At 39.7% G+C, this 15778-nt stretch overlaps 1 protein-coding gene across 1 annotated transcript in view; it reads left to right on the top strand.

Moving 5' to 3' along the window:
• LOC122816123 overlaps positions 1-15778 on the top strand; it is a 958912-nt gene that overhangs the window by 486308 nt on the left and 456826 nt on the right. Inside the window, exon 10 of the mRNA XM_044088882.1 lies at positions 10111-10208. Within this exon, the coding sequence (XP_043944817.1) occupies positions 10111-10208 (98 nt within the window). The remainder of the gene's footprint in view (positions 1-10110; positions 10209-15778) is intronic.

Raw genomic sequence — 15778 nt, 5'->3', positions numbered from 1 at the left:
CCCCCCAGTTGCCACAGTGATGACAGATGCCTCCCTGATTGGGTGGGGGGGGGGCATTATTAGGGCAGGACGGTCCAGGGCACATGACAACAATCAGAATGCCACCTGCACATAAATGTCCTGGAGATGAGGGCAGTGCTTTTGACGTTGCAAGCCCTTCAGAGCTCTCTTCCCACAGGGACTATAGCAATTCAAATGGACAATATGTCTGTGGTGTGGTACATAAACAAGCAGGGCGGAACAAAGTCCAACCCCCTATGTCGAGAAGCACTCAGACTTTGGCAATGGGCGATTTCCTCTCAACGGTTTCTGATAGCAACGCACATCCCTGGTAAGTCCAACGTCATAGCGGACAGATTGAGCAGAACTATCCTCATGCCTCACGAGTGGTCTCTAAATCAAGCGGTAGCAGACAGAATATTTCAGAAGTGGGGCCAGCCTTGCTGCAATTTTTTCGCAACTCCTCAAAACAGCAAGTGCCTCGACTTCTTCACACTCTTTCCTCTACCAGGCCATCCCCCCAGAGATGCTCTTGTTCACGACTGGCCCCGGGGTCTTCTATATGCCTTTCCTCCCTTACCATTGATCCCGCAATTAATTCAGAAAGCAACCACATTGAGATCCAAAATGATCCTCATTGCTCCGTTTTGGCCTCGACAAGTATGGTTTCCGTTCCTGCACAGTTACCTACTGGAACAGCCTTGGCATCTGGAACCCCTTCCGGATCTGTTGACCCATCTCACGGGCAAGCTGCATCCGTCTCGTCATTCCCTCAACCTCACAACTTGGTTGCTCCACTTCCAGCCATAGCCAGGCTTCCCCTTATTTCTCCTCATGTTTGTGATATCATTCTGGCTTCCCATAAGTCCAATACTAGGAAGACGTATGTGAGTAAATGGAAGCGTTTTTCGCACTGGGCACAAACTAGGTCCCTAGATCCTTTCCATGCACCCATTCATAAGGTTCTGGACTTTCTGGCTGAGCTTTTTCATTCAGGGTCATCGTCGGCCACTATTAGGGTACAATTAGCGGCCATTGCTAATTTTCATGTTGTGCTCTCAGAAGCAAATATTATGTCCCACAAACTCTGTAAAGCCTTCCTCAAGGGCATCTTTTTGCTTAGACCTCCAGTTAAAGATCCACCTCCACAATGGGATTTGAATTTAGTTCTAACCTCATTGATTCTGCCTCCTTTTGAACCTGCAGCTTCTTGCTCCCTCAAGCTTCTTTCTTGGAAAACTCTGTTTTTAGTAGCCATAACATCTGCCAGAAGGGTATCGGAACTTCAAGCCTTGTCTGTCCGTCCCCCTTATTTGGTCTTTCATAAAGACAGGGTAACTCTCAGAACAAACCATTCCTTCCTACCGAAAGTGTCCTCGGAAGCAAATCTAAACCACTCCATTGACTTGCCTGTCTTCTTCCCAGACTATGCCAACAGGGCTGAACAGAAATTACATTCATTAGATGTTCATCGCCAATTATGGTATTATCTAGACAGGACAAAACAACTCAGAAAGTCAGACCAGCTCTTTCTCTCTTATGCTGCAGGAAAGAAAGGGCTTCCGGTATCGAAGGTTACTCTTTCCAGATGGTTGACATCTATTATTACCTTTGTCTATGAGTTGAGACACAGGCAACTTCCATCTAGGCCTAAGGCTCATTCAACCAGGGCACTATCAACATCAACGGCATTTCAAGCAAGGTTACCACTAGATGCCATATGTGCAGCAGCTACATGGGCTTCCAAACATACCTTTATTGCCCATTACAAACTTGATATAGCCTCCAGAAATAGAGCTGACTTTGGTTCCACTGTACTCAGGAGTCTGTTCCATTGAGCCACCCAGGACTAAGATGCTAGGGACGCTGTCCCATCCAGCGAGAATGACAACTTAACATTAAGAAGTTATGTTCTTACCATAACGTTCCATGTTAGTTGTCTTCTTCTCACCTTCCTTCTTGCATCCCTCCCTCCTGCCCCCTAGCCTGGATAGACTAGAGGTCTCTGAGTCCTTCCATTTCTGGAGATACAACATGTTACGGTTTCCCCGTATCCTTAGTGTTACTAGCAGGGAGCCCGTACTTACAAATGAGGATTATGATATTATATTTATACTATGTCTTAGCTTCCAAACGAGATCTGGGGAGTTAGCGCATGGTATTGTGGGTAATAGGGCTGCCTCGAGCCGGTAAAAATAGCTCTCAAGCTATAGTATAGGCCGAGTCGGAGCCGAACCCATCCAGCAAGAAAGAAGGCGAGAAGAAGAAAACTAACATGGAACGTTATGGTAAGAACATAACTTCTTATTCAAAAGGATGAGGGTATGACTGTGTGTGTGTGTGTGTGTGTGTGTGTGTGTGTGTGGGGGGGGGGGGTAGTCTTACCTGTAAACAGTCATGCTATAGTTTGGATTCAAAACCGAGAGGCACTGTAGACAACAGCAATGTTGTCAATGTGCCCAAGTCATCACCAAAAAAGGTCTCTGTGGACCAGCCCACCCACCTGGTTAATGACTTGAATAAATAAAATATATGTATTTGTATATAAATATATATATATATATATATATATATATATATATATATATATATATGTGTGTGTGTGTGTGTATACACATACGTATTTATATAGCTATAGATGTATAGATATATGCGTGTGTCTCTATACACATATTTATATAATATATATATATATTTAGATATAGATATATATATATATATATGTGTGTGTGTGTGTGTGTGTACACATATTTATACACACACACACACACACACACATACATAGTAACACAAAACCTTTTATTCTAGCAATTTTCTAAGTTTATAAGATGAATATTTGAAATGTGTCCCTATTTTTGGGACTGTATTCCCCCATTATTGGCTTCGTCCAGGTTTATTGTGCTAAGGTTGACAGCTATGGCAAGAACTGAATTCACTGAATATGTTTGAGGGGCTGTATTCCCTCATTACTGGGATTGTCCATGTGTTTTGTGGTAAGAGGTTGACATCTATGGTGAGAACTGAATTCACTAAATGATAGCCATTTAAGTGTCAGTTTTCCTCTCTTTCACAAAACAGCTGATTTGGCATAGTGGCATGTTGATCTGACAGTTTTGCACATGGACCTGGGCCGTAAAATGTATGGTGGTAACACGGGTCTATATTACATTGACAAACGCTTAAATGTTTGAATCTCTAAATGTCGACCTTTAGAGATCGAACATTGAAGTGTTCCAAAATGTAATAAAATAAACCAAAAAAGAAAAAAGGTAAACTGAAAGGGATTTAGCCAGGGGGGCAAGCCCCCCCCGTGCCCCCCACGTGGGGGCTGCACCCCCACACCTAAATATACCAACTCCGAGATCGCACTTCAGTGCACGGCAGAGCGGAAATGGGAAATTTTCCATTCCCTACACTGTAGCACAATCTTGGAGTTGGTATATTTAAGCAGTGGGGGTTGTGAGGGTGCAGTGGGGCTTGCCCCCCCCCCCTGCTTACACCCTTTAGTTTTTTTTTGTTTTACTTTTATTTATTTATTGTTTTAATTTTTAAAGATATTTGAACACTTAAATGTTCAATCTCTAAAGGTCGACCTTTAGAGATTCGAACATTTAAGTGTTCGTTTATCTAATATAGACCCTGGCAGCATTTTATTCTAGCAAATTTCCAAGATTATACAAGCAATGTTTAATGTGTCCCTGTTTTTTGGGCTTTTGACCCCCCCCCCCAATAAATGTTGGCTTTTTCCAGATTTCTTGTGCTGCGAATTTGAGATGCAGTTGTGTATTGAGTAGATTTTACAAGGAGCTGAGAGCTGCAGGGGAAGAGAAGTTTAGTGCTGTTTATGCTGAGTCTGCTTGCATTGTTAATAGCACAAGAGGTTGTGTACTTGCTTTTGATGCAGAAGACTGTGGATTCTACTCCCACAAGGGGTGGATGCTGCCGTACTGAGAATGTCCTCTTTGGCGAAGGTACTAACTATGAACCTATCAGTTTGCCATCCATATCCTATTGCAATATTACTAGCTTATCATTTTTTTAATGTAATATAGGCAATTTATTCCTCAGGGGCAACAGATACTTTATTTTTCGATGAAGCCATGAAATATAAAGTTGTTTGCTAGCAGCAACCTCTTCATTAGTTACAGATCTCTTTAATGTGGAATTATTTAAATGACTTACTTCTGCAGAGCTTGTGCAGATTTACTGATACTGGTGGATTGTATAAGTTTGAGTAGACTTTTTTATGATGGAAATGTTCTCAATTGGGCAGTTTTGTCATTATTGGTGCATGCATTTTGTTTCATTGTTTATTGGAAAAATGTTCAAAACAATAAATTTAAAACACCCTCTAACAACTGTACTGTATTATACAAGGAATATGATTTAATACAGTCCAGGAAGGTGTTACCCACGGTGGTGGTGCTGCGGTAGCGTTGTTGCCTCACAGTAAGACGCTGTCCGGTTTGATTCTCAGCTAGAGCGTCTTCTGCATGGAGACATGCGTGAATGGGTGTACCTTCATTGAAGGTTGTGCATCAGGGCTGGTAACTCGGCATGTAAAAATCAACTACCAATTATTAGCAGACCGGAGTTCCACTGTGGCGACCCCTAACCGGGAAAAGCCGAAAGACACAACAACAACAGTCCAGGAAGGTGTATCACACAACACATGTATGTATTGTGTGCAAGGGGCCTATCATTTGAAAACAGCCCAAAGTTAATCTTTATACTACCCAAATGTATTTTCTTTGAATGTGGATTTCACTGCTGTTTCAATGAATGTGAGTTTTAAGGGCAGAGAAGTTTTAATGCTAAGTCTGTTTTCATTGTGAGACTGTGTTGCTTTGTTTAGCAGATGTTTTAGTGTCTGTGAGGTAAAATACAAAATAAAACCTTCAAGTGAAATCCAAATCATCGTAGAAGTAAAGCAGTATGCACATTACTGTTTATGGTAAATGGGGCAAAATAGCCAAGTAATGGGACATTGGAATGGCTGAAGGGGGTGGCTCCATTCAACCATGATTTTGTGAGGGGGGGGGAGGATGGCAAACTCAGACAGCCCCGGCTCAGCTGAACTATACCTCTCAACTGTCCAGATTTTCACAGAATGAATAGATTTTTGCTTCTTCTTTTTGGTTTGTTCCTCATAAAATTTGTGGTTTTCTGGCAAATCACTTAGGAATTATGTCACTAAATAATGACAGACATTGAATTTCAGACTTCATAACCTTCAGGAAAATGCACGCTAAAGTAAGACCTGTTCTATCAACTAAGTTTATACAAGAGCAATTTTTAGTACTGTTTATATATTCCCCCAATATATTTGGCCTTGTCCAGATTTCCTGCGTTAACAGGTTGAGAGGTACGTGCAAAATGCTTTATAAAATTGGGTATATCCAAACCTCTGAACTGTCCCTGATTTTGGCTCAAAATGTTGCTCTCCCTCTAATCCCTCTGCAAAATGTCAATTTTGGAAGAAAACATGATAATCAGAGTTATAGATTACTTTTATTTCAGAAATGCATGTAGATTTGTTTATTTTGTCAGCTGCTCAAGCTAACAGTGCTAATATTAAAAAGTGTCCCTTCTCTGACAGGTTCTCAGCTGTATTGTGTGGCTATTTTATATTTTTTCATCACATTTTTGGTCCATTTTTCATAAAATTGTGGTTTTCTGGCAAATTAGTGGCAACTCATTAAAGATTGAAGTTAGAAAATAGTAACAGACATTTGAGTTTCAGACTTCATACCCTTCAGAACATTCATACTAATGCAAGACCTACTCTTCTATTAGAAAGTTTATAAGAACAATATTTAAATATCGGCCTTAATTTTGGGCCTGACTTTGTCCAGATTTAATGCTCTGAGGTTGAGTGGTATGACAAATGTGTCATGGCCTTTGCAGTCATCCAGAGACATTTCAAGTTGTGACATACTTGCATTTTACAATCTCAGACAAGCTGACCTGATGGTCATGAAATCATTGCTACTTAAACACAGAGCAACAGGCACTTTCTGAATAAGAAGCATAATCAATAGTATAAAAATATGTCAGAAAACCAGAACATTCTGCAAAATCAAGCAAGACAGATGAAAAGCCAATGTAGTACTTGTGTCTACCTTGGATGGGGGGGGGGGGTACTCTGCACACTCACTGCATAACTGCTCCTTGCCTTGCTTGGACACATCCAGAGTCACTACGTGGGGGAGTGGGGTGCAACAAGTATGTCACAACTTGAAATGTCTCTGCAAGTCTCCAACAAAGGTAATGAGCTTCTTAAAATACTGTAATCCTTTCCTTTATTAGAGACTTGCAGTCATCTTTGCAGGCTTTACCCATAAACTAAACAGAATGCCACTCTATCATGTGTGGTCCATAACCTGTGCAGCAATCCTTTAAGCAATTTATCTTGAGCTTGTTTCTTGTTTGCTGTTCATGTTTTACTTTGATCATGTCTTCCCCATGAAACAAGTAGATAGTTGTCAGGCAGCAGGTCTTTTTTGGATAAGAAACATTTTTACAAGTGGGGGTATCACAGAGATTACTATTTTCAGCATGTTACTTGGTACTTTAATAAAGCTGAATATAAATTATAATTATAACTGCAGTGCAAGGAGAAGTGGTTTGAGTTGAGTGCTCCTTGTTTTTTATACTTGATTTTGACTGGCATTCCAGTAATGTATTTAAAAAGTAATTTATTTTTTCATGCCTCACAACCTTTTTTGTTTCCATCTAGATATTAAGTAAGTTGTCATGCAGCCAATGCATTGAAATATTTTTATTCTTCTGCACTTCATTTTGTCTTGATTGGACTCTCATAATGACAGTTTGGCACCCAGGGCAGCATATTTAATTAAAGTTCCACTTTTTGTGGTTTTGAGCATAGCTTCTCCCCTTTCTAGTTGGCCACACCCCTTCCCATTGTCCCCACCCATTCAGCTGTCTCCTGCAGCCCTCCTTCGATTTGAAGTCTCCAGCCGCCACTGGATGTAACAGGCACAGTAAGGCAGACAAAAGCTGTACAAACTGTGCAGTTTAGTTTGCAGTATTAAATAAGCAGAACTCAATATAAAGGCAAATTATGTTTTTGAGAAACTCAGAAGCCTTTAGTCATCTGGTACCTCAGCTCAGAGTTGTGGCTGGTAGCCCACCTCAGTTCAGCTTGGTTCAAACAAGCAGAAACCCACAGCATGACTTTTTCCAGAGAGAGGGAATGTGGGATTCCTGGATTGACCTGGACTGAGTTTAGTAAATACATATACCTCTCACATAATGAATCACTGTGAGGTAGCAACCAAGAGTTTTTGATAATGTGGCAGTTACAGCATTGTCGCAACATGCCTAGTGCTATCAGACCCACTACAGAAGTGGAAAAGCTGACTGAGATTGCATATTGGCCAGGCCAGACAGAGAGATACAACAAAACGGAATATTTTGGATACTTGGGAGGCATACAGATGTCATTCTATTGCTCCTTTGTAAATTGTCTTTATAGTGTGTCTTCCCAATATTTTCTAACCTCCTCTAACTGACTCCTATAGCTATCATGCGACATTTTATATACCCACCCATTATCCATTTCTTAACAGACCTGCTAAAAGCTCTAGCAGAGCGGGACTTTCACTTGGGGCTCCTCGCTCTTTATCGTTGCCATTATTGTGACAATCAGTCCCTGAAAGGGAAGGCAGTCTGTAACCTGCAGTCCACACTTCTGCCTGGCCTCACCCCAACCTTTTATCTTCCCACTCTTTATCGTTGCCATTATTGTGACAATCAGTCCCTGAAAGGGAAGGCAGTCTGTAACCTGCAGTCCACACTTCTGCTCGGCCTCACCCCAACCTTTTATCTTCCCTCTCTAGTTATTTGCTCCAAATACTTTTGCTCCTTTACCAGTTTTCTCATATAGAGTCCATCCTCCTCTTACCTATTTTCTATAAGCCTACTTGTAGTCTCCTCTATTGACAAAATCTTCTTTTTCTATTCTTGTGTTGGCTTACATCTCAGAACATTTTCTGCAACTTTATGAATATAATATTCTGTGTGGTTGTTGTTATTTCTCCTTAGTGGTCTACATCCAAAATCCTACTCTCTCCTTATTTCTCCGACTTCTCCTATTTCAGCATCATCCTTTTCCATTTTAATTTATATCCTTCTGCTAATGTTTTATATATATATATATATATATATATATATATATATATATATATATATATGTATATATATATATGCACCTTAAAAATCCTCAACTACTTTGTTCTATGAGGAGGAACAACTTGCCCTTCTTAATTGTTACCCTTTTATCCTCCCAAATAAATTCCTCCATTTCTTTATTAATTGTTGTCCACAACTTATCCTGTGGTTGATAAAAGTATGTCTGACCTCTATACAGAGCTAAAATGACTAAAAACATTTACACTGCTTGCATCTTACTACTGATATCTATAATTGAGAGCTTCCAGTTTCTTAGTTGTGTTATATTTTGTTAAGTCTCTTCCCACATATCTTTAGCTGCCATAACAGAAGCCTTTTAATCCATACTGCTAATTACTTCATCTTATGTCCTCATAATAATGCAACAAAGTCTAGAAGGTTTAAGATTTTTGCTTCAAGATGTTTGCATAGGTATTTCTTTACCTCAGACAGATTTCAGAGAATATTTTCTCAGGTAGACAACAAATACTAGAAGTGTGAGGGGGAAAGAGAGTGGTAGCTAGGAATATGTTTTGGGGGTGCAATGAGTTGGCAAATTTTAAAAAATCCCTACAGAATACTCTGTCACAAATGTTATGTGAGCAAATGGGTATAAGTTAAGAAAATGTTTATTTTGAGCTGGGATGCATGATTTGAGTTGCCTATACATAGCTAAGCCTTATTAAGTTTAATGCTATTGGCTGCAAAAAAAAAAAAACAGATACTAGAAAATAAACATTACAAGTTAAGCTAACTGAAATTAAAGCACTGCATATTTTAAAGGAAATATGAGGAATAGAAATGGGGTCTTTAGAAAAGGGAAGGAGCAAATTACATATAAATAAATGGAAATTGTGGGAAAAATACATGCAGAATAATGTTCAGGAGGAGGAGTCATGTTTAAGGGAAGGTGGGAATTGAATAAATTATGTTATATTAGACTGAATGACAGTTACAAATAAAATGTGTGTGTGTGTGTGTGTGTGTGTGTGTGTGTGTGTGTGTGTGTGTGTGTGTGTGTGCAATATATAATGTGTAAATATAATATGTTAATATGGTCTGTTTTCTTTTCAATTAATGTTTGAGTGCCTATGTTGTTAAGAAATAATTTAACAAAGGTGTTAAAAACAAGATAGGTTAATAACGTATTCTTGGTATAAGATAATGGTGATTAATTGACTCGACTTGATAAAGGTGCTAATATTGGATATGGCTAAAGGGTCAAAGAATATGAGTTGCGACTACTTTAGTACGCACACGTGTGAAACAAAAGTAAAAGTGATGGAGTAGGATTAAAAGGTAAGTGGTAACAACTGGCAATTTTAAATCAAATAGCTAATGTGGTGTCTACTTCACAAGTAAAACAAGGCACAAAGGTCATTCTAACCTAATGGATTCAGTTGTAGTAACTGTAATACAAGAGATAAGTCAAATTAATTGTTTCAAGTGGAGTCACTATAAAGCAGATAGTTTCAGTGTAATATCACTATAACAGACAGCCAGGTAATAAAAGTATACCAGGTAATAAAAGTATACCACATACTGTGGTACTGTAAAGCAGTAGCCATAAATAGTATAGCTTTATATAGTAATTAGTAACAATCAGTACGTGCAACACCAGTGATCAAAAAGTGCAAGGAGTAACTGAGTTAGTAAGTTCATTTGTTCATTGTTTTCCTAGTATCACTAACTGACAACACTGCAGTATTGTCTCATATATTGCCATTAATGACAATTGTTGCCAAATCTATAAGGCACAAAAGTGCATTTACATGTAAACGTATTAATCCGCAAAGCAAACGTGAACAAAAGTACAATGTGAACAGTGTTTAAAAGTACATTGTATTTAAACTCAGTAACATACCAGTCAGCACAACAACAGTGATGCTTTCATGTTTTTCTTTAAACCTCCTCTAGACTACAAATCATGTGCTGAAGTGGATGGAAGCTAAAGTCTCAAAAGCAGCTGGCAGCATTCGCAAACCACTGTCAAACTTCTTCCAATACTCGCCTCGGTAAGGAATGACACTTTTTTTTTATAGCATAATATTCAGGGTCATGAATGCCATTTAAAACATTCCCTAAAACCAGTCTTTTTTATGCAAGAGTTTAAGTATGCACATTTCTTTATTGTCATATAGACTGATGTAGGAAAACAATGTTAATAGATTTTATTCACCCCCTTCATGATTTTTTATACCTTTTAAGTTTACAGTGGATTGTTAGCTGTCTCTAGATAGTCACCCTTTCCCAAGTAATGTTTTTCTGCTTGTCTTTTTTTTTAAAGAGTATTAATAACTTCCCACCTTCCTTCATGAAAAAATCTTTCTTCCTGACTAACACAGTTCTCTGATGTGGAACTCTGCTCATATGACACAGCTTTCATTTTGAAAGTACATACAGAGACTTCCTGAATTTTCTTTGCTTACAGTTATTTCAGAGATTATGATTGGGGTGAACCATAAAAATCTTTAAACTTTGGAATCCTGTATTTACAAAACCAGCAAAACTGATTGCATTTCAGTGAAACACTGTCTCTACCAACGATGTTTAATTTTAAGATGACAAGGACCTGAGCAAAATTATAATACTAGGCATTGTGGAGGTCTTCACCACCCACAACTTTGTGCTTACTACCTTAGGTCACTGCATTCTGGAAATCAGTGTGAAAACCTGAATTAGGAAAAACCCATGTACTGCTCACTGACTACATAAAATACCAATGTACTGCCCACTGAACCACAAATACCCATGTACTGCCCACTGAATACACAAATACCCATGTACTGCCCACTGAACCACAAATACCCATGTACTGCCCACTGAACACACAAATATCCATGTACTGTACACTGAACACACAAATACCCAGGTACTGTCCACTGATGCACACAAATATCCATGTACTGTCCACTGAACCACAGATATCCATGTATTGTTGACTGAACCACAAATATCCATGTACTGTACACTGAACGCACAAATACCCATGTACTGTTCACTAATTCACAAATACCCATGTGCTGCCCACTAAACATACAAATACCCATGTACTGTCCATTGACAGACAAATACCCATGTACTGCACACTGCACACACAAATACCGATGTACTGTTCACTGAACAGAAAAATACCAATGTACTGTCCACTGAACACACAAATACCCAGGTACTGAACATTGAGCACACAAATACCCATGTGCTATCCTCTTAACACACAAATACCCATGTACTGCCCACTGAACCACAAATACCCATGTACTGCTCACTGACATAAAGGAATAACAGCTTTTGTCTGACTTTCGGAACTTATATGGTCAGAACAATAACTTTACTGTACTTACTTTAGTATTTAGTTGTATATTGCTTGTGTGGTTTTATCATAGAAGTTGATTTAAGTTCTCTTTGAATTCTGTAGTTACTGATTTTGTTTATTCTTCTCTTTTATAATTTTTATTCTTTTGAAGCTGAATATTGATTCCTTAAATGAGTATGCCATTAATGATTTGCTAAAGCCAAATATCTTGTACAGTGTCATAAATGCTATGCATATTTAAAGGTAACAGCTGATAACACTGGTGATGTGCGTTCCTCGTGTCAAAAGCTGGATGATTTACTTACCATTGTTAGAAGTAAGTCTAGACTTACTGATGACGACTGCACTTGTGCAGCTGGCATGGCTTGGAGAACCGTTGTTACATATAGTAATAACTGGACTGGTGAGATAAATAATGTTACGCAAACAGCAAACAGAGCACATTTAGGAAATGATGTATGTTGTCTGCAAATATCATTCAACCCTATGAAACAAGACAATGTCACTGACAAATTTGGAATTCTGGATAAAAGTCTTCAAAAATTTGAGGATTCAGAGTTTTTAGAAGAAAACAAAGAAAGAAAGGAAGACGTTCACAAAAAATACGAAGGAAGAAAAATAAACTGAGAAGGTAAAACCAGAGGCAAGGGGCAGGCGAAAAGGAAGAAATCAAACCTGAATGTGGAAGGATTCAAAAACATCACTGTAAGAAAAACAAAGAGAAAGGCAGATGGTGACCACATGGCTTAAGGTGTGGATGTACAAAGCCAGCTGGATGAGAACTGCGTGCTTGGAAATTTAATACGAATGGAAACAGTGGGATTAATAAAAGTAATGGTGATGAAGACCATCCCTTTGTAATAATAGAGCAGATATTACTGTATTAGAAGGTGGACATTTTTCAGATCTAGTTAGAAAAAATATACTTAGAATTGGAGATTCATTTTTTAGAGAACTGATACTTACATTTGTAGAGAAGAGAATGGACATTGAATAGTACTATGCTTGCCAGGAGCAAAAAAACAGAAGATTTGAGATAAGCCTTGGAATGACTTAATGTAAGGGAGTTCAGATCCGTTTATATTCATGTCAGTACAATGATCTCATCTGCAAGGACTGTCTGACTGTTAGGGAACTTACAGCCCTTTTAGATAGTATAACTTGTACTGGTGTTTGGATGTATTTTTCACAAATCACATATAGAAAGGATAGTCAGGTCACCATGAATGAAAAGATTTCTGTGGTAAATAAAAGTACCCATACCCAAACAAATACCCCTGTACTGTCCACTGAACTGCAAATACCCATGTACTGACCACTGAACACACAAATACTCAGGTATTGACCACTGAATACAGAAATAACTATGTACTGCTCACTGATTGCACAAAAAACCCATGTACTATCCACTGACACACATATACCCATGTACTGTCCACTGAACACACAAATATCCATGTACTGTCCACTGAATACACAAATACCAACATACTGACCACTGAAAAAAATATCCATGTACTGTCCACTGAACACACAAATACCCATGTATTGCCCACTGAAGACACAAATGCACATGTACTGTCCACTGAACCACAAATATCCAGGTACTGTCCATTGAACCACAAATATGCACATACAGTACACTGAGCCAGAAATACCCATGTACTGCTCACTGAACATACAGATATCCATGTACTGCTCACTGAACCACAAATGCCCATGTACTGCCCACTGTATGCACTTATACACATATACTGTCCACTGAGCACACAACTACCAATCTACTGCCCACTGAACTCAAAAATGCCCATGCACTGACCACTAAATGCACAAATACCCAGGTACTGCTCACTGAACAAAACCTGCCCATGTACTGCCCACTGAACACACAAATATCCAGGTACTTTCCACTGAACACATAAATAACAATGTACTGTCCACTGAACACACAAATACCTATGTACTGCCCACTGAACACACAAATACACATGTAGTGTCCACTGAACCACAAATATCCAGGTACTGCCCACTGAACACACAAATACCCATGTAGTGTCCACTGACTCACAAATATCCATGTACTGTCCATTGAACCGCAAATACCCATATACTGCTCATTGATTGCACAAATGCCCATGTACTGCCTACTGAACACACAAATGCTAATGTACCGACCACTGAACACAGAAATACCCAGGCACTGACCACTGAACACACAAATGCCCATGTACTTCTCAGTGATTGCACAAATACCCATCTACTGTCCACTGACACACAAATACCCATGTACTGCCCACTGAACACACAAATATCCATGTACTGTCCAGGTACTGACCACTGAACACACAAATACCCATGTACTGCCTACTGAACAGACAAATACTCATGTGCTGTCCACTGAACCACAAATACCCATGTATTTCCCTCCGAACACAGAAATACCCATGCACTGTTCACTGAACCTCAAATATTGAGGTACTGCCCACTGAGCACACAGATACCCACGTACATTCCACTAATTCAGAAATACCCATGTACTGTTCACTGAACCACAAATACCCATGTACTGTCCACTGAACACAAATAACCAGGTACTGCCCACTGACTCAGAAGTACCCATGTACTGTCCACTGAACCACTAATACCCATGTACTGCCCATTAAACACACAAATACCCATGTACTGACCACTGAACTAGAAATACGCATGTACTGACCACTGAACACACAAATACTCAGGTACTGTACACTGAACACATAAATGCACAAGTACCATCCACTGAACCACAGATAACCATATACTGCCCCCTGAACACACAAATACCCATGAACTGTCCACTGAACACTCAATTACCCATGTACTGCCAATTGAACACACAAATACCCATGTAATGCACAAAGAACACAGAAATACCCATGTACTGTCCACTGAACACATACATATCCAGGTACTGTCCACTGAACACACAACTGCCAATGGACTGTCCACTGAACCAGAAATACCCATCTACTGTCCACTGAACACACACACATTCCCATATAATGCTCACTGAATGCACAACTACCCATGTGCTGTCCACTGAATACACAAATACCTAAGTACTGCCCACTGACGCACAAATGCCCATGTACTTCCCACTGAACACACAAATACCCATGTACTGTCCACTGAACCGCAAATATACATGTACTGCCACTGAACACATAAATGCCCATGTCCTGACCACTGAACCACAAATATCCAGGTACTGCCCTCTGAATACACAAATTCCCATGTACTCTCCACTGAACCACAAACACACTTGTACTGTCCACTGTACCACAAATACCCATGTACTGCCCACTGAACAGCAACTACCCATGTATTCATAGGTTCATAGGTTCATACTAGGCTATCTGCCCTAGGGCATTTATAAGCCTAGCCAGAGTGTGTGTGGCTTTCACCACCCCTTAGGATGAGAATACTATACCCATTAGTTTGCTGTGCCTCTGTCCAGCAGTGATACAGAGATGATTCCCAGGGTAAAACTACGATCTCCCATCCACTCGTCAAGATTTCTCTTGAACAGAGTCAGTGAGGGGCTCTGCCTCACATGGACTGGGATTCTGTTCCATAGTGTAGGGAGTCTCTGGGTGATGAATCTGTCCCTCCAGCACATCCTATTTATATCTGTGTTGAGGTTTAAGTCTCTTGCTCTCGTGGCTCTGGTGGATTTGGATTTTTTGAGGTGGAGCATGTCCATTAATTCCGGGTTGGACATGGCCTTGTATGTCAGGCACAGATCACCTCTGAGCAGACTTGCTCAATGATCACACAAATGCCCACGTGCTGTCCACTGAATGCACATATACCCATGTACAGCACACTGAACAGACAAATGCCCATACACTGCACACACCAAACTCACAAATGCTCATGTACTGACCACTGAACACACAAATACCCATGTACTGCCCCTGAAAACACAAATACCCATGTACTGTCCACTGAACACTCAAATACCCATGTACTGTCAGTTGAACAGACGAATACCCATGGAATGCTCAATGAACACAGAAAACCCATGTACTGTCCAGTGAACACACAAATATCCAGGTACTGTCCACTGAACAAGCAAATGCCAATGTACTGTCCACTGAACCACAAATAACCATATACTATCCACTGAGCTCACAAATTCCCATGTACTGCTCACTAAACACACAACTACCCATGTACTGTCCACTGAACCCACAAATATCCATGTGCTGTCCACTGAACACACAAATA

The sequence above is a fragment of the Protopterus annectens genome, chromosome 12.part0 (genome assembly GCF_019279795.1).
Source record: "Protopterus annectens isolate FY-2018-M chromosome 12.part0, PAN1.0, whole genome shotgun sequence".
NCBI classification, from domain to species: domain Eukaryota; kingdom Metazoa; phylum Chordata; order Ceratodontiformes; family Protopteridae; genus Protopterus; species Protopterus annectens.
Note: the sequence above shows the minus strand (reverse complement) of the source record. Positions and strands in the feature narration are given on the sequence as shown.